General features: G+C 43.4%; 1 protein-coding gene across 1 annotated transcript; it reads left to right on the forward strand.

Annotated features, from left to right (window-relative positions):
- Positions 1–1,632: 1,632 nt before the first annotated feature.
- Positions 1,633–18,968, forward strand: SNIP1 (Smad nuclear interacting protein 1). Its single transcript, XM_007979370.3, has 4 exons — positions 1,633–1,926; positions 3,184–3,286; positions 15,065–15,663; positions 17,504–18,968. Exons 1-4 carry the CDS (start codon positions 1,703–1,705, stop codon positions 17,766–17,768), a joined length of 1,191 nt encoding a protein of 396 aa, XP_007977561.2. The 5' UTR covers positions 1,633–1,702; the 3' UTR covers positions 17,769–18,968.
- The last annotated feature ends 4,603 nt before the right edge of the window (positions 18,969–23,571 follow it).

The raw sequence follows: 23,571 nt of genomic DNA on the forward strand, positions 1-23,571 counted from the left end.
TGGGATTACAGGCGTGAGCCACCGTGCCTGGCCTGAAGTATTTTTCTAATTAAATGGAGAAATGACAATGTAGGAGCCAATGGGAAACTTCCCCTTTGCCCCCTGAAGAGTCGCCCAAAAATCAATTCACAAAAGGCAGATTAATTGGAGAAAAGGCATACGAATGTATTTAAAGTGTATACACGGGGAGAATCACAGCGTGATTACCCACCCCAAAAAGGGTTCAGAAGCTTATATACCCTCCTGGTAAAACAGACTTATGAGGGTGGGAGGAGGAATTCTGTTCAGGGATTACTAGGCAGAATGAATTAATAAGGGAACAGAGATACAATTGTAAATAGTTTTTTGTTGTTTTTTTGTTTTGGTTTGGTTTTTTGAAGACAGGGTCTCACTCTGTAGCCCTGGGTGGAGTGCAGTGGTGCCATCACGGCTCACTGCAGCCTCCATCTCCTGGACTCAAGCCATCCTCCTGTCTCTGCTGGGACCACAGGCACGAGCCACCAGCCCCTGCCAAATTTAATTTTTGTAGAGACAGAGTCTTGCTATGTTGGGCAGGTTGGTCTGGAACTCCTGGCTTGAAGCGATTTTCCTGCCTTGGCCTCCCAAAGGGCCGGAATTACAGGCTGCAGCCTCCGTGCTCGGCTGTAAATAGCTACTTTTGACAGTATAAGGGTCTCTGGTCAGGTGTGATTACATTCTTGGGAGGAGAAGAAAGAAACAATGATTCCTTTTGGTAGTCTGTATCTCAGGCAGATAAAGACCTGCACTTTGGGAGAGACGGTGAGCACTGGGAAGGAACATTGAGGCTTCTTCAGTTCAGCATGTCAGTGAGCCATATTTTGGGGTTTCGATTTCTGAGCCCCAACAGCATTGCAGAAAGTTCAGGAAATAGAAGAGGAAAAGCTAATGATTTGCCCACGGGTTATCATCTCTGATTGCATTTCCATTTCTTCCTCCCTTCTATTTCCAAATGTAAATGTAATTATGGTTTGCGCACAATTTTGTATCCTGCTTTGTCGTTAACAAGTCAGGGTTTTTAAAGTTTGTAAATGGTTTACTAATGGCCACATAACACCCATTAATTTGGCTAACTTCCCTACTGCTGGGTATTTACATTGTTTCCACGTTTTGTAATTACTAATAATGTGGCAACAAACAGTCTTGAGAGGTTTGCTTTTTCCCAGCTTGTTGTTGTTGTTTGTTTGTTTTTGAGACATCTCGCTCTGTCGCCCAGGCTGGAGTGCAGTGGTGCGATCCGTGCTCACTGCAACCTGCGCCTCCCGGGTTCAAGCGATTATCTTGCCTCATTCTCCCGAGTAGCTGGGATTACAGGCGCGCGCCACCACACCTGGCTAATTTTTGTATTTTTAGTAGAGACGAGGTTTTGCCATGTTGGCCAGGCTGTTCTCGAACTCTTGACCTCAGGTGATCCGCCAGCCTCGGCCTCCCAAAGTTCTGGGACTACAGGCGAGAGTCACCACGCCCAGCCAGAAGTTTGTTTTTGAAACTTGAAACTCCCGCCACCCAAGCCGGTCACTGTGGCCACGCCCACTAGGGAGTAGTCACGTGTTTAATCTCTGCCGCGAGGATTTCTGGGAGGTTGGGCACCCCGGAAGCGGAAGTCCAGGAGTCAAACTCGTCATTTCCTTCAGCTAGAGGAGCTCAACGGATCTGTTTTCTTTCGCTCAGACAAAATCACAGAATGAAGGCGGTGAAGAGCGAACGGGAACGAGGGAGCCGGCGAAGACACCGGGACGGGGACATGGTGCTGCCGGCGGGGGTGGTGGTGAAGCAGGAGCGTCTCAGCCCAGAAGTCGCACCTCCCGCCCACCGCCGTCCGGACCACTCCGGCGGTAGCCCGTCTCCGCCGGCCAGCGAGCCGGGCCGCCCGGGCCACCGCGGGAACCGAGCCCGAGGAGTTAGCCGGTAAGTGGGGGAGCAGCCCAGGATGGACGTTGGGTTGGGCTCATTCAGAAAGGCGGGCAGGGCTGGCGTCCGAAACAGGTTTTGAATGCTGGGCGCAGCAGCCCGGACTGAATCCTGAGGGACTGTTGAGAGTGATCCAGTCGTGCTTGTGTTATGCTTGCTCGGACACTTGCCTTATAGCTCGGTGTTCAACGCCTAATGACAAACCGGCAGGATCCCACTGCTTCATTCTTGTGTCCCCAGCACTTCGAAGAGTGTAGCCCAACAGATAGCACTGATAATCTGTTAAATTGGAATGAGATTTTCCCCATCCCGCCCACAAATGGAGTGTGGGCCTTGTCTTTCCAGTTACCTGCCAGAAAGGTTTTCACATCGTGGTCTAGGCGAGCTACCTAACAGAAACTGGAAAAATAAAAGTAAAAAAAGTTACTTCTTGCTAGACTCATTTATTTATGCATTCATTCACCATAGTTTTACTGAGTGCCTATTTTAAGTGTGAAAGACTGCCCTAGGTATTGGGGCTGCAAGGGTGATTCAGTTAGATGATCTTCACCAGTGCCAAATTGGCCATGCTCTAACCCTGAGACAGATGATTAAAAAAAAAAAAAAGTTTCAATAACAAGTATTATTGATAGATTATAACAGTAATGTGATAGAGATTGGAGAGAAGAGGGAGGAGGCCTCTCTAAAGAGGTGCTATTTGAGTCCAGACCTGAGTGATAGGAATGATTCAACCTCTTAAAGATCCAGGCAGAGGAAACAACATCTGCAAAGAACTTGAAGTAGAATGAATTATGATTGAAATGGGAAAAAGCCAGTGTCGGTGGAGTATAGTGGTCAAGAAGGTGGGTGGTAGGAATGAGATGGCATAGGGAGGAAGTAGAACCACAGGATGAAGGGATTGTTCCTGATGGTAGGGGTGTTGGTAGTGAGGGATAAAGAATCAAGGGTGACTTCCGGATGGTGATGCCAGTTAGCAAGATGGCAAGGAGTAGGAGAGGAAAGGTTTTTGAAGGGTTGGAAATTAAGAGTTTTGTTACCTAAGTGAGAAGGTTCAGTAGACAGTTGTCTATGTGAGTATGGAATGCAAGGGAGACGTTAGAGCTAGGAAAGTGAACCTCGTGACTCCTTTAATGTGACTGGCAGATACCTTCACAAAAGCAGTGTTTGTGTTAGTAGGTAAGCCTGATACTGGAAGCTAATTTTTATGGGGGAAGGGAAATTGCGATAAAATTCTGTGTACCATGCTCTGTATAGGTCCCCACCCAAAAAGAAAAACAAGTCCTCAGGGAGAAGAAGCAAGTCTCCTCGGAGTAAGAGAAACCGAAGTCCTCACTACTCAACAGTCAAAGTGAAGCAGGTAAGTGGATTGGGGTGTTTTGATGTTGGGTCCAAATTGAGAGCCTTTTCCTATCACAGCTAAAGAGGGCTGTGTGTGTGTGTATTGTGTGTGTGCGCGTGTGTGCACACACACTCACCTACATCTCTACCTGTACCTCCAATGGGCTTTTCTGAAAACTGGGTGTATTTCTTTTTTCTGCTTGTTTGCTTAAACTTTTTATTTTGAGATTATTATTGGTTCACATATGGTTGTCAGAAATAATTCAGGGAGATATACTCTTCCTGGTTTCTCCCAGTGGTAGCATCTATTCATAATAGAACTGTGGTACAATATCATCATCAGAATATTGACATCGATATAGTCAAGATAACATTTCCTTCACCACAAGGAATACCTCATGTTGTCCTTTTGTAGCCACACACACTTATCTCCCACTTTTATCCTTCCTTAACTTCTGTCAACTTCTAATCTGTTCTTCATTTCTATAATTCTGTCATTTCAAGAATGTTATGTAAGTGGAATCATACAGTATGTAACCTTTAGGATTGTCTTTTCTCACTCAGCAGAATCCTTTGGAGATTGATTCAGGTTGCAGCTCTCAGTAGTTTGTTCCGTTTCATTGCTGAGTGGTATCCATATGGCATGGATTTAGCCACTTACTCATTAAAGAACATCCGGGTTGTTTCCATTTTTTTGGCTATTACACATAAAGCTGCTATATACACATTTGTGTACAGGTTTTTATGTGAACATAAGAGTTCATTTCTCTGGAGTGCAATTGCTGGATTGTACAGTAGTTGCAGGTTTAATTCTTTTTAAGAAATTGCCAGACTGTTTTCCAGAGTGGCTGTATTAGTTTCCTAGGGCCACCATAATGAAATACCATAGAGTAGGTGGCTTAAACAACAGAAATTCATAAACAACAGAAATTCATTTTCCTGTAGTTCTGGGGCTAAAAGTCAAAAATTAGGGTGTTAGCAGGTTTGGATTCTCCTGAAAAAAATCCTCTTTCCTTGGCTTGCAGATGGCTACCTCTTTGCTGTATCCTTAAATGATCTTTTTTCTGTCCTGGTGTCTTTTCTCAGCCATATTGGATTAGGGCCCTACCCTCGTTTTTTAACTTAATCAGCCCTTTAAAGACCTTATCTCCAAAAACAGTTATTAATACATTCTGAGGTACTTGGGTTTGGTACTTTAACTTGCTAATTTTGGAGAGTACAGTTTAGTTCGTAACAGTGGCTGTACCATTTTATATTCCCACCAGCAATGTATGAATGATCCAGTTTCCCTGTATCTTTATCAGCATTTCAAGTTATCACTTTATTTTAACCATTCTGATAGGTGTGTAGTTGTATTTCATTGTGATTTTAATTTGCATTTTCCTTTTTTTTTTTTTTTTTTTTTTTTCTGAGACGGAGTCTCCCTCTGTCACCAAGGCTGGCTTTGTGTGTGTGTGTGTGTGTGACCTGGACTGGAGTACAATGGCGTGATCTTGGCTCACTGAAATCTTCCCTTCCCGGGTTCAAGTGATTCTCCTGCCTCAGCCTCCCGAGTAGCTGGGATTACAGGTGCCCACCACCACGTCCAGCTAATTTTTTGTATTTTTAGTACAGATGGGGTTTCACTATGTTGGCCAGGCTGGTCTCGAACTTCTGACCTCGTGATCTGCCCGCCTCAGCCTCCCGAAGTGCTGGGATTACAAGCGTGAGCCACCACACCCGGCCTTGGATGTCTTTTCATGTGCTTATTTGCCATCTGTATGTATCTTCTCAGGTGCAGTGTCTCATGTCTTTTGCCTGTTTTCTTTTTTTTCTTTTTTTTCTTTTGTTTTTTTGAGATGGAGTTTCACTCTTGTTGTCCAGGCTGGAGTGCAATGGCGTGATCTCAGCTCATTTCAGCCTCAGCCTCCCAGGTTCAAGGGATTCTCCTGCCTCAGCCTCCCAAGTAGCTGGGATTACAGGCTCCTGCCACCATGCCTGGCTAATTTTTGTATTTTTAGTAGAGATGGGGTTTCGTCATGTTGACCAGGCTGGTCTTGAACTCTTGACCTCAGGTAATCCACTCACCTCAGCCTCGCAAAGTGCTGGATTACAGCACTTTGCTGTAATCCCAGTATGAGCCACTGCGCCCAGCTATCTTTTGCCTGTTATCTAATAGTATTATTTGCTTTTTTACTGTTTAGTTTTTAAGAATTCTTTTTATATTGTAGATACTAGTCCTTTTGGGGTATGTGGTTTACAAGTATTTTTTTCCCAGTCTGTAGCTTGTCTTCATTTTCTTAACAGGGTTTATCTCAGAACAAAAGTTTTTTTTAATTTCAAAGAAGTCCAGCTTACCTGTTTTTCCTTTTATGGATTGTGCTTTTGATGTCATGGCTAAGAACTTTTTGCCTAGCCCTAGATCTCTGAATTTTCTTCTAAATTTTTTTTCTTAAAAGTCCACGATCTGTTTTCAGTTTCTTTTTAGGGTTTTGTTTTTGTTTTTGTTTTGCCTATGAATGTCCACAAACATCAACACCATTTGTTGAAAAAACCATCTTTCCTCCACTGAATTACTTTTGCTCTTTTGTCAAAAATCAGTTGGGCATATTTGTATAGGTCTATTTCTGGGATGTCTGTTCGGTTCCATTTGTCAGTGTCTGTCATTCTTCCAATACCACACAATCTTGATTACTATAGCTATATAATAAGTCTTGAAATTGTATGGACTGATTTCTCCTGTTTTATTCTTCTTTGTAAAAATTGGTTTAGCTATTCAACTTCTTTTGTCATCCATAAAAGCTTTAGAACAATCTTATCTCTATTTTTAAAAAGTCTGGGCAGGTCACAGTGGCTCATGCCTGTAATCCTAATACTTTGGGAGGCTGAGGTGGGCAGATGACTTGAGCTCAGGAGCTCCAGACCAGCCTGGGCAACATGGTGAAACCCATCTTTACAAAAAATGCAAAAATTAGCTGGGCGTGGTGGCGTAGTCCCAGCTACTCAGGAGTCTGAGGTGGGAGGATTACTTGAGCCTAGGAGGTTGAGGCTGCAGTGAACAGTGATCATACCACCACACTCCAGCCTGGGCGACATAGTGAGATCCAAAAGAAAAGTCTTGCTAGGATTTTGATAGGATTTGTGTTAAACTGGTGTTTGGGGGCAATAATTGACTTTTTACTATGTTAAATCTTCTAATCCATGAACATTGTGTGTTTCCCCTTTTATATAGATCATCTTTGATATCTTTTATCAGTCGTAGTTTTCAGCATATAAATCCTATATATATTTCTTTGTGGAATGATTATAAAGGGTATTTTAAATGGGTGTCCACATGTTCATTGCTACTATATAGAAATATAGTTCATTTTTGTGTGTTTATCTTAATCCTATATCCTTGCTGAACTAATTTATTCTAGGTTTTTTTTGTTTTAGATTACTTGGGATTTTCTACATAGACAATCATATCTACAAATAGGGACAGTTTTATTTCTTCCTTTACAATCTGTGTGCATTTTATTTCCTTTTGTTGTTTGCATTAGTCCGTTTTCGTGCTGTTGATAAAGACATACCCGAGACTGGGCAATTTACAAAAGAAAGGTTTAATGGACTTACAGTTCCACATGGCTGGAGAGGCCTCACAACCATGGCAGGAAGCAAGGAGGAGCAAATCACACAGAGATGGGGGCAGGCAAAGAGAGATAAAATAAAAGAGTAATGAGAGCAGACACTCTTGCCTTATTCTCAGTTTTGAGGGATGATAATTCAGTCATCTTTTCTTTTTTTTTTTGAGATGGAGTCTTGTTCTGTTGCCCAGGCTTCAGTGGCACAATCTCTGCTCACTGCAGCCTCTGCCTCCTGGGTTCGAGGATTCTCCTGCCTTGGCCTCCCAAGTAGCTGGGATTAGAGTCTGGGCCAGTCACAGTGGCTCACGCCTGTAATCCCAGCACTTTGGGAGGCCAAGGCGAGTGGATCATCCGAGGTCAGGAGACCAGCCTGGCCAACATGGTGAAACCTCATCTCTATTAAAAATACAAAAATTAGCCAGGTGTGGTGGTGGGCGCCTGTAGTCTCAGCTACTTGGGAGGCTGAGGCAGGAGAATCGCTTGAACCTGGGAGGTGGAGATTACAGTGAGCCAAGATTGCACCACTGCACTCCAGCCTGGGTGACAGAGCAAGACTCTGTTTTAAAAACAAATTTTGAAAGACAAATAAAAAACAGTATAGCAACTATTTATATAGCATTTACATTGTATTAGGTATTATAAATAACCTAGCAATGATTAAAAGTATACAGGAGGATGGCCGGGCACGGTGGCTCACGCCTGTAATCCCAGCACTTTGGGAGGCCAGGGTGGGCGGATCACAAGGTCAGGAGATCGAGACCATCCTGGCTAACACGGTGAAACCCCGTCTCTACTAAAAATACAAAAAATTAGCCGGGTGTGATGGCAGGCGCTTGTGGTCCCAGCTACTCAGAAGGCTAAGGCAGTATAATGGCGTGAACCTGGCAGGCGGAGCTTGCAGTGAGCCGAGATGGCGCCACTGCACTCCAGCCTGGGCAACAGAGCAAGACTCCGTCTCAAAAAACATATATATATGTATACACACACACACACACGCAGGAGGATATTCACCGATTTTTATATAAGGAACTTCAGCATCCTGAGATATCTTTTTCGGTTTTGTTTTGTTTTTTGATATCTTTTTTATCCACTGGGGATCCTGGAACCAATCTCCTGAGGATACTGAATGATTACTTTATTCTTTTCTCGACCTCTGAACCACCATTTTTGTGGGTTGGGTTTTTTTTTTTTTTTTTTTTTGGTGAAGTGTCACTCTGTTGCCCAGGCTGGAGTACAGTAGTGTGCTCTCGGCTCACTGCAACCTCTGCCTCCTGGGTTTGAGTGATTCTCGTGCCTCAGCCTCCCCAGTAGCTAGGATTACAGGCACATGCTACCATGCCTGGCTAATTTTTATATTTTTAGTAGAGACAGGGTTTCACCATGTGGGTCAGGCTGGTCTCAAACTCCTGACCTCAAGTGATCCGCCCGCCTCAGCCTCCCAAAGTGCTGGGATTACAGATGTGAACCACCGTGTCCAACTGAACCACCATTTTCGAAACAAATGTATTCATTACATGCTCATTGTAATAATACAGAGGTATGTAAAATATGAAATGAGAGTATGGTTTACTTCTCTCATCCCCAAAATTGCACCACCTCCTCAACCAAAAAACTCCACCTCACTGGCCAGAGGTAATCACTATGATATAGACTCTCTGTCCATTATCACATGGCCTTCTCCCATGAATCTCTCTGTCTCTTTTCTTCCAAGGTCACCAGTCACATGGGATTAATGACCTACATTACTCCAGTATGACCTTAATTTATTACATCTGCAGTGACCCTCTTTCTAAATGAGAGGGGAGATAAACATTTGAGAGTCATCTGCATATAGATGTATGTAAAGTATTAGGATTAGATGAAATTACTAAGGAAATGACTGTAGATAGAAGAACAGCCAACAAAGGACTGAATCCAGGGGTGATCCAGTGTGAAGAAATTGCAGTGACATCAGCAAAGGAGACTGGAAAGAAAGAGAAGCAAGAGAATCTGGTAACTTGAAGCCAGTAGAAGGAAATGTGTTGAGGATACAGTGATTAACTCTGTTAGATGCTGCTGATAGTTAAGTGAAATGAAGACTGAGAATTGGCCACTGGATTTAGCAATGTGGAGGTCATTGGTGATCTTGACCAGCCATTTTACTGGAATAATAAGGGTGAGACCTGATTGGAGGGGTTCAAGGGAAGACAGAGGAGAGGAATTGGGAACTGAATTTTTTAAAAAAACTATTTTCTTTTCTCTTCTCTTTTCTTTTCTTTTCTTTCCTTTTCTTTTCTTTTCTTTTCTTTTTTTCTTTGAGACAGAGTCTCACTCCATCACCCAGGCTGGAGTGCAGTGGTACAATCTCGGCTCCCTGCAGCCTCCACCTCTGGGGTTCAAGTGATTCTTCTGCTCCAGCCTCCCAAGTAGCTGGGACTACAGGCACATGCCACCACATCCAGCTCATTTTTGTATTTTTAGTAGAGACGGGATTTCACCATGTTGGCCAGGCTGGTCTTGAACCCCTGACCTCAAGCGATCCACCCACCTCAGCCTCCCAAAGTGCTAGAATTACAGACATAAGCCACCACACCCGGCCATTTTGACTTCTTACAGTGACTCTTAATCAGGGATAAAGGACATGATAAGATTAGTCCTGGTGAACTCAAGGCAGATAGCAGTGGCAAGCTTGTAAATGTTTTGGAGTAGGAAGGGTGGTTGTCTGAGGCTCTCTCTTGATGCATGTCTTTGCTAGGCTAGGAAGTCTAGAAAAACTTGAGTCCCACTCTGAGCAAGCAAGCCCTCACTTGAGCCCTGTGTATGGCAGGGAGCAGGGGAGGAGGTCTTAGTCCCAGTGCTTCCACTTTTAGGGTATTGTGGATAATGCTGCAATGAACATGGGTGCTCAAGTATCTATTTGAGACCCTGCTTTCATTTGTTTGGGATATATAAACAGAAGTGGGATTGCTGGATCATATGGCAATTCTGTTTTTTAATTTTTTGTGGAACTGCTGTACCGTTTTCCACACTAACTGTACCATTTTACATTTTCCCACCAGCAGTGTACAAGGGTTTTGATTTTTCCACATCTTTGCCAATACTTGTTATTTTCAGTTTTTTTATGGTAGCCATCCTAATGGTTGTGAAGTCACCAAGAAAAATTTTTACTTTTTAATTTTATTTTTGTTATTATTTTTAGAGATGGCGGGGGGGGATCTCACTATGTTGCCCAGGCTGGTCTCGAACTCCTGGACTCAAGTAATCCACCTGCCTTGGCCTTCCAAAGTGCTGGGATTATAGGTGTGAGGCACTGTGTCCTACCTGCCTAATCATTTTTTTTTATTATTATGTATTTTTAAAATTAGGGGCCATGCTAATTTTTGTATCATTCTCATTTTCTGCCTAATCATTTTGGAAGTCTCTTGCTGCTCTCTCTTTTAAAATTTTTAACCTTAATTATCTGCAAACATTTTTGTATGTTACCTAGTCCATAGCAAGAAGTTTTTTTTATTTTTTTGGTGGGAGATACCAGATTTCTTTATTTGAAGGAATGGTACAAATCAAATAACTTAAGTGGGTGTTTTGGTACAATTTATAGAAAAGGCAAAGGAGACCCCAACATGCATGCACTGCCTTGGTGACCAGGAAGTCACCCCATGGCTATGGGGAAATTAGCCTAAGGCTTAGCTTTCATTGTCCCTGTCTCCCGGGGTGTACTTGTCAAAGAGATATTCTGCCAAGCCAGATTTGGGTGCCCCCATCTTGTGCAAGTTGGTCACGTGGTCACCCAATTCTTTGATGGATTTTACCTGCTCATTCAGGTAATGTGTCTCAGTGAAGTCACACAAATGGGGGTCATTTTGTTGGTGGCCAGTTTGTGCAGTTCCAGTAGTGACTGATTCCTATGTTTTTCCAAATGTAATGCACACCCCATTGCATTCAGCCCGCTCTCCCAGTCATCATGGTCTGGTTTCTTGATATCCTGAAGGAAGATTTGGCCATCTCTTTGGCTCTACATCTTCATCAGTTTCTCGGCATGTTCCATCTGCTCATGAGACTGGTGAAGAAAGTACTTGGCAAAATTCTTCAAAGCCATATCATCGTGGTCAAAGTAGTAAGACATGACAGCGTAGATGTAGGAGGCGTAGAACTCCAGGTTGATCTGGCGGTTGATGGTGGTAGTTCTGGCTCACTTGTGAGGGGGACGCGATCGTGGTGGCAGTGGCTGCGCGGCAGTGACTGCATGGCGCTGGACTGGCGACGGGGCCTTGGGACCGTCAGAGGGCCCAGTGAGGAGGTGACAGAGGGCTAGCTATGGGTGGCCAGCCGGGGTGGGGGACAAGAGCCAGGTTCCGTCCAAGCACTGTTGAACCAGGAAACCCCAGTGACTCTCCGCAAAGAATGTCTCATTTTTTCTTTTTAAAATAAAAAAAAATAATAAAATTTTGTACATGAATGAAGTCCTTGGGGATCTACATCTATAAGACTTGTTTCTTTTTTTTTTTGAGATGGAGTCTCTGTCATCCAGGCTGGAGTCCATGGCACAGTCTCGGCTCACTGCAACCTCTGCCCTCCGAGTTCAAGCGATTCTCCTGCCTCAGCCTCCCAAGTAGCTGGGATTACAGGCGCCTGCCACCGCGCCCGGTTAATTTTTTGTATTTTTAGTAGAGACGGGATTTCACCATCTTGGCCAGGCTGGTCTTGAACTCCTGACCTCATGATCCACCCGCCTCGGCCTCCCCAAAATGCTGGGATTACAGGCGTGAGCCACTTTGCCCGGCCTCTTGTTTCTTTTTTTTTTTTTTTTTTTTTTTTTTTTTTGAGATGGAGTCTTGCTTTGTCGTTCAGGCTACGATGCAGTGGTGCCATCTCTGCTCACTGCAACCTTCACTTCCTGGGTTCAAGCGATTCTCCTGCCTCAGCCTCCCAAGTAGCTGGGATTACAGGCATGCACTACCACACCTGGCTAATTTTTGTATTTTTAGTAGAGACGGGGTTTCACAATGTTGGCCAGGCTGGGCTCGAACTCCTGACTGACCTCAAGTGATCTGCCCCCCTTGCTCTCCCGAAGTGCTGGGATTACAGGCGTGAGCCACCATGCCCACCCTGTAAGACTTGTTTCTGCTGCCTCTCATGCTCAGTGGCTTGTTTCCATTTCCTTGTGTGTGTCTAGTATTCTTTAGTATTTGAGCCCATGCTTAGAGCTCAAATCTGTTTTTTTTTCTTACCCCCCTTTGGAGATTTTTTTCTCATTGGAGATTTTGCCTTGCTTATTGACAGTCCAACAATACATTAAAAATTTAATAAGTATCTAGTTAAATTATTGTGGGAACATCTCTCCAAGTATTTCATCTGCCAAGTCTATATATAGAAATATCTGGTCTTATTGTGAAACTTGCCCCTTCTCTTTTTTCCCCTCCCATTTAACAATATATTAGATATCTTTCAATGTCATGGTCTCATTCTTTTTCATGGCTGTGAAGTATTCCTTTGTATGAATAGATAATAATTTAACCATTCTACCATTGCAGGACATTAAGTTGTTTCCAGTTTTTTTATTATGAAATTACACTAAACACATTCATATGTATGTGTTTGTGCGTTTCTGCTAGTATTTCTGTAGGATTGATTTCTATAAGTGGCATTAGTGGTTGATGAGATTTTGATTAAATACTGTCAAATTGACCTAAATAGGCTATGCTAGTTTATACCTGTACCAGCAGTGACTGAAAATACCTATTTTCCTGTGCCTTCCTTTTTGACTCTAGATATTATTGATCTTTTTAATTTTACTAATTCAAGGAGAGAAAATTCATGTTTCTTTTAGAATTTGATGCTTTGGTTATTAGGTTAAGCATATATATCTTCATGCATTTATTGGACATGTATTTCTTTTTTTTTTTTTTTTTTTTGAGACAGGGTCTCTGTAGCCCAGGCTGGACTGCAGTAGTATGATCATAGCTCACTTCAGCCTCGACCTCCTGGGCTCAAGTGATCCTCCCACCTCAAATTCTAGAATAGCTGTAATTTTAGATTACAGGTGCATGCTGTCATGCCTGGCTGATTTTTGTATTTTTTGTAGAAATGGGGTTTTGCCGTGTTGCCCAGGCTGGTCTCAAACTCCTGAGCTTAAGCAATTCTCCTGCCGTGGCTTCCCAAAGTGCTGGAATTACAGGCGTCACCCACTGTGCTCGGCCCTTGGACATTTATTTCTTCTGAAAATTGTTCATTTTTCTTTCCTTTTTTATTTTCGAGACAGAGTCTTGCTCTGTCATCCAGGCTGGAGTACAGTGGTGGAATCTCAGCTCACTGCAACCTCTGCCTCCCAGGCTCAAGCAATCCTCCCACCTTAGCCTTCTGAGGAACTGGAACTACAGGCATGCACCACTGTGCCCAGCTGATTTTTGTATTTTTAGTAGAGACGGGGTTTCACCCTGTGGCCCAGGCTAGTCTCAAACTCCTGGGCTCAAGCGATCCATTGCCTTGGCCTCCCAAAGTGCTGGGATTACAAGTGTGAGCCACTGGCACCTGGCCATTGGTCAGTTTCTCTATTGAATTGTTTCTTATTGATACAGTAATATGCAGTAGTCCCCCCTTATCTGTGGTTTCACTTTCTACATCTGAAAATATTAAATGGAAAATTCCAGAAAAAAACAACTCATAAAGTTTAAATTGGTCACTATCCTGAGTCATTTGGTGTAAACTTGTGCTGTCCCACCAGGAACATGAATCCTTCCTTTGTCTGGTGTATCTGTGCTGTATGCGCTACCTGCCTGTCTGTCACTTAGTTGTCATCCTGGTTATCAGATAACTGTTGCAGTTTGCAGTGCTTGGATTCAAGTACCTTTATTTTATTTAGTAGTGGCCCCAAAGTGCAATAGTAGTGATTTTGGCAATTAGGAAGGCTAAAGAGAAGCTGTAAAGTGCTTCCTAAATGAAAAGATGAAAGTTCTCAACTTAAAAAAAACTTTTCAAATCCTATATTGAAGTTGCTAAGATCGATAGTAAGAATGAATCTTCTATTGTGAAATTGTGGGGAAGGAAAAAGAAATTCATGCTAGTTTTGCTGTTGTATCTCATACTGTAAAAGTTACAGCCACAGTTCATAAGTGCTTAGTTAAGATGGAAAAGGCATTAAATTTATGGGTGGAAGATGTGAACAGAAATGTGTTACGTTTGATGGCAGTCAGGTTCAGTACTATCCGTGGTTTCAGCCATCCACCATACTTAGAATGTATCCCCCAGGACTACTGTCTGGTTTGTGTTGCAGACATTTTCTACCAGGCTGATTTTTTTTCTTCTTTTCTTTCTTTTTTTTGAGAAGGAGTTTCACTCTTGTTGCCCCGGCTGGAGTGCAATGGCGCGATCTCGGCTTACTGCAACCTCTGCCTCCCAGGTTCAAGCGATTCTCCTGCCTCAGCCTCCTGAGTAGCTGGGATTACAGGCATGTGCCACCACACCCGGCTAATTTTGTATTTTTAGAAGAGACAGAGTTTCACCATGTTGGTCAGGTTGATCTGGAACTCCTGACCTCAGGTGATCCGCCTGTCTCGGCCTCCCAAAGTGCTGGGATTATAGGCATGAGCCACCGTGCCTGGCCTAGGCTGATTTTCAATGCTGTCTTTTTCAAGAAATCATGGTATGTTTCTCCATTTCTTCGGATATTTAAAAAGCCTCTATTTTAATGAATTTTTACAGATTTCTTCTTATATGTCTTTCATGTTTCTTAAGTTTATTCCTAGGTATTGAATTTTTTTTTTAGCTGTGGAAGTAGGATTTAAAAACTGTTATATTTTCATTTTTGGCATGAGAGAAAGCTAGCTTCTTTATTTACATATCTTGTACCTGACTAAACTCTTAGTTCTATTTTCTGTATATTCTTCCCTGTAAGTTTGCCCATAGTTACCTTTGTTGTGAAAAGGAGGAAATTATTTTTCTTTCTCCTTTCTGGACTAAATAGTCTCTTGTTTTTAGGGCTCTGGACCTGGGCTTGTGCTATTAGGGCTATAGTTGAATAGCAGCATGGGATATCATTTTTGTGGCCTTGCAAGGGAACACAGACATAATCTTATTTCTGTGGGAGATGTTGTTCTAAATGCCAAAGTCCAAATTACAAAAGACCTTTTGAATGTACCTCATTCAAAAAGAACCAGATTTGGGCTGCCTTTAGATTGTGCACTGTGTTAAAATTACAGAATCTGTTTGAATTTCAGGAGCGTGAGGATCATCCCCGGAGAGGACGGGAGGATCGGCAGCACCGGGAACCATCAGAACAGGAACACAGGAGAGCTAGGAAAAGTGACCGGGACAGACACCGGGGCCATTCCCACCAAAGGAGAACGTCTAACGAGAGACCTGGGAGTGGGCAGGGTCAGGGACGGGATCGAGACACTCAGAACCTGCAGGCTCAGGAAGAAGAGCGGGAGTTTTATAATGCCAGGCGACGGGAGCATCGCCAGAGGAATGACATTGGTGGTGGCGGTAGTGAGTCTCAGGAGTTGGTTCCTCGGCCTGGTGGCAACAACAAAGAAAAAGAGGTGCCTGCTAAAGAAAAACCAAGCTTTGAACTTTCCGGGGCACTTCTTGAGGACACCAACACTTTCCGGGGTGTAGTCATTAAATATAGTGAGCCCCCAGAAGCACGTATCCCGAAAAAACGGTGGCGTCTCTACCCATTTAAAAATGATGAGGTGCTTCCAGTCATGTACATACATCGACAGAGTGCGTATCTACTGGGTCGACACCGCCGCATTGCAGACATTCCTATCGATCACCCATCTTGTTCAAAGCAGCATGCAGTCTTTCAATATCGGTAAGTAACATGGAGGAAGAAACTGTAGTGTGAGCAGAAACAATTGCTCAGTTAGTCAGGATTACTAAGATTTTTGTTCATATATATACAGAAGAATCCCATACCCCTCATATCTAAAGAGTATTGTTAATCTAACTTCCCTTTAAATAATTGCTTACATATTTATAAGAACATTATACTTTTAATCTATTTTTTGTTTTTTTGTGACAAGGTCTCACTCTGTCACCCAGTCTAGAGTGCAGTGGAGCAAACACAGCTCACTCCAGCAACCTCCTGGGCTCAAATGATTGTCTCCCACATTGGCCTCCCGAGTAACTGGGACCACAGGCGTGTGCGTCTGTGCTCTACTAATTTTGAAACTGGTTCTTGATAGCTTGCATGGGACATCTGTGATGATTCTCACAACAATCCTGTGAGAAGGATAGGACCGGTTTTTGGTTTTTTGTTTCTGTGAGACGGAGTCTCCTGTTCCCAGGCTGGAGTGCAGTGGCGCGATCTCAGCTCACTGCAACCTCTGCCTCCCGCGTTCAAGCGATTCGCCTGCCTCAGCCTACCGAGCAGCTGGGAATACAGGCGCACGCTGCCACACCCAGCGAATTTTTGTATTTTTAGTAGAGACAGGGTTTCATTGTATTGGTCAGTCTGGTCTCGAACTCCTGACCTCGTGATCCACCCGCCTCAGCCTTCCAAATTGCTGAGATTATAGGTGTGAGCCACTGCGCCTGGCCCGTTTTTTGTTGTTGTTGTTGTTTTGTTTTGTTTTAACATGGTCTCCTGACTTTGAATGGACAAGTATTTATATCCCCATTTGACAGATGAGAAAACTGAAGCCTAGCAAAACCAAGTGACTTGCCTAACAAATGATCACTATAGTACAGTGGTCCCCAGCCTTTTTGGCACCAAGGACCGGTTTCATGGAAGACAGTTTTTCCATGGAACCAGGGGCATGGTTTCAGGATTCAAGTGCATTACATTTATTGTGCACTTTATTTTCTAATATTATCTCATTGTAATATATAATGTAATAATTATACAACTCACCATAATCTAGAATCAGTGGAAGCCCTGAGCTTGTTTTCCTGCAACTCGATGGTCTCATCTGGGGGTGATGGGAGACAGCGACAGATCAGGCATTAGATTCTCCTAAGGAGCATGCAACCTAGATCCCACCTGTGCACAGTTCACAATAGGGTTCACGCTCCTATGAGACTAATGGCACCGCTGATCTGACAGGAGGCAGAGCTCAGGCAATAATAATAGGAGTGATGGGGAGCAGCTGAAAATACAGATGAAGTTTGGCTTGCTTGCCTATCTGCCCACTGCTCACCTCTTGCTGTGCGGCCTGATTCCTAACAGGCAGACTAGTACCAGTCCATGGTCCAGGAGCTGGGGACTCCTGCCATAGTAGAACTCTGGCTCAAATATAGCTCCCTTGACTCTGAAGTCCAGGTCCACTGTTTTTTCCCATTTGGACAGGAACTGAAATATATTGAAATATAGGTTAAAGAAACATTGATTATAAACAACAGAAAAAAATGTATTTTCTTAACCACAGCAAGAGACATTGGATTCTGCATTTCCACCTTTTGATCTTCCATGGATTCTCCCCACCCTCCAGCAACCCATTCTCACCTTTTCTACTAAATATATTTAAACTTCCAATTTCCCTTCCCACGGCCATGCTTTCCCCTTGATTTCTTTGATTCCCTAGAATTTTAACTTGAATTATGCTCAAGTCAGGTTATTTACGTCATCTAGGCTGTCTTAGCAAAGAGCTTCAGAGAGGCTGGATGATCTGAGGCAGAAGTTTGCTCATAGGTTTCTCCTTTTTCTCTGCTAGGCTTGTGGAATATACCCGTGCTGATGGCACGGTTGGCCGAAGAGTGAAGCCCTACATCATTGACCTTGGCTCAGGCAATGGAACCTTCTTAAACAACAAACGTATTGAGCCACAGAGATACTATGAACTAAAAGAAAAGGATGTACTTAAATTTGGATTCAGTAGCAGAGAATATGTCTTGCTCCATGAGTCGTCGGACACTTCGGAAATAGACAGGAAAGACGATGAGGATGAGGAGGAGGAGGAAGAAGTGTCTGACAGCTAACAAACTAAGAACCCAAACTATTGAGACACGTTTTCCTTGTTGGAAGGCTTTGATTGACTCAGAGAGCACTATGGTGGTGGGTCCGACACTATCATGCTCTCTGTAATGCCTCTTACTGCCTTAAGTCTTTCCCCTGTTGCTGACCAGATTGTGTTACCATTTGAATACACTGACTAATGTTTGTTAAACTTTTTCTGTGGCACCTTGGCCACATGCCTGCAGGCATTTGTTTTCAGAACAGTCTCACCAATTACAACACACCGTGTTTTAGTAGAAGCATTGTGGTTTTAGTTGGTGCTTTCAGAACTGCTGCCTAGGAAACTATAAACCCTTGGTTCAGGGTAAATCATGGCTTGTTCTCTTTGTACAGTTAACTTTATTTATATAGGTATTAAGCTTTGTGGACCAGGTGTTTTTCTTTTGGGGTGAACCCCTGAGCAGAGAATCTTACTAGGCTTTGGTTATCACCAAAACAACCTCCAGTATATACCAAAGCTTTGACCTGGTTGAGCTCTTGAGCTTAGAAGTTGATTTTGCACTTAGTCTTTTGGGGGTGGGAATGTACTGCAGTCAGTAAACGTTATTGACTGTTTAACTTAAACAGATGCTTTATGGCACCTGCTCAAGCCCGTGACTGTACAGAAGGATCCTGGTTGCTACCAGTGGGTGCTGATTCAGCATCACAAGTGACTGAAATTGGCCGTGGATCTGTTCTTTCTGAAAGAATTCCTGATTTCTCCATGGAGCATGTACACAACAGTTTTGATCATATTAACTGTACTTCAGTTTTGCATTTTTATTCAAATGTTATCTCCTTTTTTTTTCTTTGAGAAATAAACTGTCACTGATGTGGCAGGTTCTTTAATAACGTGTATATGTCTAAAGCAGGTTGTGTTGTTTACATTGTTTCTACACATTTCATCCTTTAAAAATTGTTCAGAGAGGCTGTATTTACCTTCCCAAGGTTGGAAAGCAGGGGAATTTCCCAGTTTCCTAGTTTTCCACCAGAGGAATATGTGTAAGTAGCAAAGTATTCGCTGCTTACATATAGTGTATATGTATGTATATATGTAAATTGTGTGTTAAAGAGCTGATACTGATTTTCATATGACAATGTTAGGCAAAGGCCTCCCTGCATTTCTAGAGCAGGTGTTCATTTATATGTATTTTTGGGATAAAAAAATAAAATTTGTAAATATAGCCCCATTTCAAAGAGTAATGCTTTCCTAGCTTAGAGGACCTTGTGTTCATAGGTCTGTTTGCTGCTAATGGAGCCTTCTGTCAGTACTTTTGAGATAAAAATAGGTAGCTGTTTTAGAGTGTTGTGGGGAAGGTTATATTGTTGGCCTCCAAGTCAGTAGAATAGCAGACGGTGACACAGAGGTGGGTTGTGGGGAAAGGTGGTGAAGCAGCTCAATCAGTGTTACTACTAATTGTTCCTCTTGGGTTGAGACTTAGGATGCTATTAAATTTGATTGTTTTCATACCCATGTGTGCTCAGGGCTAAAGGTTGGCTAGTGGGAGGGGCAGCTGACTAATGTTCATTCAGAAGAAGTTAAAAGATCCTTTGAAAAGCGAACACTTAATAAGGTCATTAGATGAAACGTAAGTTGGGCCGGGTACAGCACGGTGGCTAATGCCTGTAATCCCAACACTTTGGAAGGCTGAGGTGGGCGGAGTTCAAGACCAGCCTGGCCAACATGGTGAAACCCCATCTCTACTAAAAACACAAAAATTAGCTGGGCATGGTGGCACATGCCTGTAATCCCAGCTACTCGGGAGGCTGAGGCAGGAGAATCGCTTGAACCCGGGAGGCGGAGGTTGCATTGAGCCAAGATCATGCCACTGCACTCCAGCCTGGGTGACAGCGAGACTCTGGCTCAGAAAAAAAAAAAAAGGTAAGCTGAAGGATGTGTTCTATTGGCCACTACAACTCCAATTTTTTCATTTTGGTATGTGCCGTAGATCATATATATGTGCTTATCTGAAGTAGGTTTGTTTGGATGAACTTTTCTCTTGATCCAGACTGACCATTTTCTCTTGAGGATTTAAGCACTAATCTGGTATCTTACTGTAGGGCCTCCTTGTTCAGTTTGTGCTGCAGTAGCATTGCTTTGTGATGGCCTTGAGTTTTGCTACAAACTTCATCCTGGTGGGCACTGTGATAGATGACCACCTTGCCTACATTTTTCAGTAAGAAGACTTAATTATTTAGTCAGTTTTTGTCAGTGGAGGAATGACATCCTGGATTGAGAAATTCTTTATGCCACATATCTGAGAAAGTGTTTTTTTGGTTTTGTGCTTTTTTTTTTTGTTCGGATGGCGTCTCACTCTGCCACCCAGACTGGAGTGCAGTGGCATGATCTTGGCTCACTGCAACCTCCACCTCCCAGTTTCAAACGATTGTCCTGCCTCAGCCTCCCAAGTAGCTGAGACTATAGGCACCGGTCACCAAGCCCGGCTAATTTATATATATATAATTTTTATTTTTATTTTTTTTATTTTTAAGTAGAGATGGGGTTTCACCATATTGGCCAGGCTGCTCTCGAGCTCCTGACCTTGTGATCCGCTCTTCTCGGCCTTCCAAAGTGCTGGAATTACAGGTGTGAGCCACCAGGCCCGGCCTGAGAAGGTGGTTTTTTTTTTTTTTTGGTCTCGTTTTCCCTTACCCCTTTCTTTGAAGAAAGGGTGTCAAAAGACATTACCTGCCTCTAAAGCCAGATACCACCAGCAGACTTCTTAAAGTGGATATAATCCTAAAGCTTTCTTCTTCAATTAAAATTCATTCTGTTTAGAAGTTCACGTTCATCTTAGCTATTTGGAACTTCTTCATTCTCTATCTTTTCCCCACAGTGACTGGGCTTGTCTGCAAATCATTGTGTCAAAATCAAACTATTTTCAAAACAGCCCTTTGCTTCTGAGCCCCTCCCCTAAGTCCTCTGTGGAGGTCCACAGTTCTGCAGAGGTATGGGACAGAATCTTCAGATTTTACCCCTTGAGTCTCTTCCTAATCATATCCTGGTTCCCTCATTCTAACATTGACAAAGGATGACTCATTAAGTGCAACTGGTGATGTAACTTTCAAATACTTTTATTGTGTATGTCAGGTTGATTATCATTTGAAACAGTGCACAGATGGTTGTATTTTTTTTTTTTTTTTAACATCCTTCCCGTTGTGGAAGTTGTGGATCTGAGGAACAAAATGATGTCATGTTAATCGGAATCTAAATGTGACACAAACAACATGCCAACAATACCTGCTTGTGAAATAATGTTCTGAGCCCACAGCGTTCCTGGGTGTGTGAGTTTATATCAAGTGAAAAGGCTGCTTAATTGACATTAAAGTTTTGAAATGTAAAGCTTCATTTGGTCTCTTGGGTAAAATTTCCAGCGTATTTATAAAATAGGAAACAATTCTAAAAACAGTTGATTTGTTCACATTTACTCTAAAGTGAATTAATCCAGTCAGCAATAGTTGCATAAGTTTATGCAGTTGGTTTACAGCTAAGTTAGAAAGGGAGCGATAGCTGGGTGTGGTGGTATGTGCCTGTAGTCCCAGCTACTTGGGAGGCTGAGGCAGAAGGATCACTTGAACCCAGGAGTTTGAGACCAGTCTGGGTAATAATAGTGACACCTTATCTTTAAAAAACAAGTAAAACAGAGAAATAATTTGGAGATGGGCTGCACCTTGTGGAAGAGATGACAGTTGAGGTATACCTTAGAAAATAGGTTGATTTGGAATCAGTAGTAAAGGAGGACATCCTGCCAGACTGAGCAGTCCAGGGACTAGCAGGACTGCAATGGACTGTGGATAAGACCCTATAAATTAAGTTGTTTACCTCAAGGCCCATGGCACGTCAGTGGTAAACCTGGGATGAGAAATCACCTCAGTCCTGGCTCAGTGATCTTCCTGCTGGACTGTTCCTGCCAGCAGAGCTTAGCAGAGAGATTTAAGGAAGGAAAAGACAACTGATTAATTAGGCTGCCCGATTCATAACTAGGGGGTTCAAGGAAATCACAGGAGGCGGGACTTTCTGCAGTAGAGAGTGGCTTAGGCAAATCCTCACCTCACCAAGTCACAGCTAGAGCTACTTGGAAATGATCATCTTGGTTCATAAAAATAGAAAAATACTCAGTAATTGGATGCCAAAGAACATGTAAACTGAGACTTCAATAATAAAACTGGCCAATATTGAGCACTTTCTATGTACCAGGCACAGTCCTCAGCAATTTTTTTTTTTTTTTTTTTTTGAGACAGAGTCTCGCTCTGTCGCCCAGGCTGGAGTGCAGAGGCACAGTCTCGGCTCATAGCAAGCTCCGCCTCCTCGGTTCACGCCGTTCTCCTGCCTCAGCTTCCCAAGTAGCTGGGACTACAGGCGCCCGCCACCACACCCAGTTAGTTTTTTGTATTTTTAGTAGAGATGGGGTTTCACCGTGTTAGCCAGGATGGTGTCGATCTCCTGACCTCATGATCTGCCCGCCTCAGCCTCCCAAAGTGCTGGGATTACAGGCGTAAGCCACCACGCCCGGCAGTCCTAGGCATTTTACATGTGTCCTACTTCATACGTGAACTCATTGAATCTTCACAACCCAACAAGGCAGTCTTCAACTGTTGTTCCATTTTGCAGATGAGAAAACTGAGGCACAGGGACATTATGGTCACAGTGGTAGGTATGACTGGAATTTAGACCTAGTCACTATGGTTCCAGATGCTACATTCTTTATTTTTTTCACGACCAGGCTGGAGTGCAGTGGTGCAATCCCCACTCACTGCAACCTCTGCCTCCCGGGTTCAAGTGATTCTCGTGCCTCAGCCTCCCGAGTGGCTGGGATTACAGGTATGCACCAACACACCCAGCTAATTTTTGTATTTTTAGAAGAGACAGGGTTTCACCATGTTGGCCAGGCTGGTCTCAAACTCCTGGCCTCAAGTGATCCATCCGCCTTGGCCTCCCAAAGTGCTGGGATTACAGGCGTGAGCCACTGCGTCTGGTGCAGGTGCCACATTGTTAACCACTGTGATGTGTTGGCGCTCAGTCTTGAGATGTCTAAGGACTGGCCCTCACAGAGCAGGAACAGCAACAGCCACTGACACGGTGCTAGATAGGAGATGCATAGGGATTGTGAAAGCACAGAGGAGTAGGGTTTAGCAAAGCCTTGGGAACCAGGGAAGAATGAGCCGTTAGCCAGAAGAGGCCAGCTGGGATGAGGAAAGAAAAGTATGTTTTTAGGCAGAGAGAAGACACTTAGAGATGCCTCAGGTGGTAAACTAATTATTCCAAATACTTTGGAAGAACTTGAAGTTCAGTACAGGAGTTGGAGTGAGTGACCCGCCTGGGTGATATGATGATACCACGCAGGTTTCTAATAATGATGGACTGAATTACATTTGATGAACCTTCCTGCTCAAAACAGCTAAAACTTCGAGATAAAACAAAAACAAAAGACTTCTTTTTTTTTTTTTCGCCTAGCCAGGCTGGAGTGCAGTGGCGTGATCTTCCCTCACTGCAGCCTCCACCTTCCAGGCTTAAGTGATTCTCCTGCCTCAGCCTCCTGAGTAGCTAGAATTACAGGCACCGGCTACCACGCCCAGCTAATTTTTGTATTTTTAGTAGAGGCGGGGTTTCACCATGTTGGCCAGGCTGGTCTTGAACTCCTGACCTCAGGTGATTGGCCTGCCTCGGCCTCCCAAAGTGCTGGGGTGAGTCACTATGCCCAGCCAAAACAAAAAGTTTCTTACGAGCATTCAAAAGTTGAAAAATTAGTAAAAAGTAATCAGGTCAAAAGTGAGGTAAACAAGAAT

Source organism: Chlorocebus sabaeus, chromosome 20 (genome assembly GCF_047675955.1).
Source record: "Chlorocebus sabaeus isolate Y175 chromosome 20, mChlSab1.0.hap1, whole genome shotgun sequence".
NCBI lineage: Eukaryota > Metazoa > Chordata > Mammalia > Primates > Cercopithecidae > Chlorocebus > Chlorocebus sabaeus.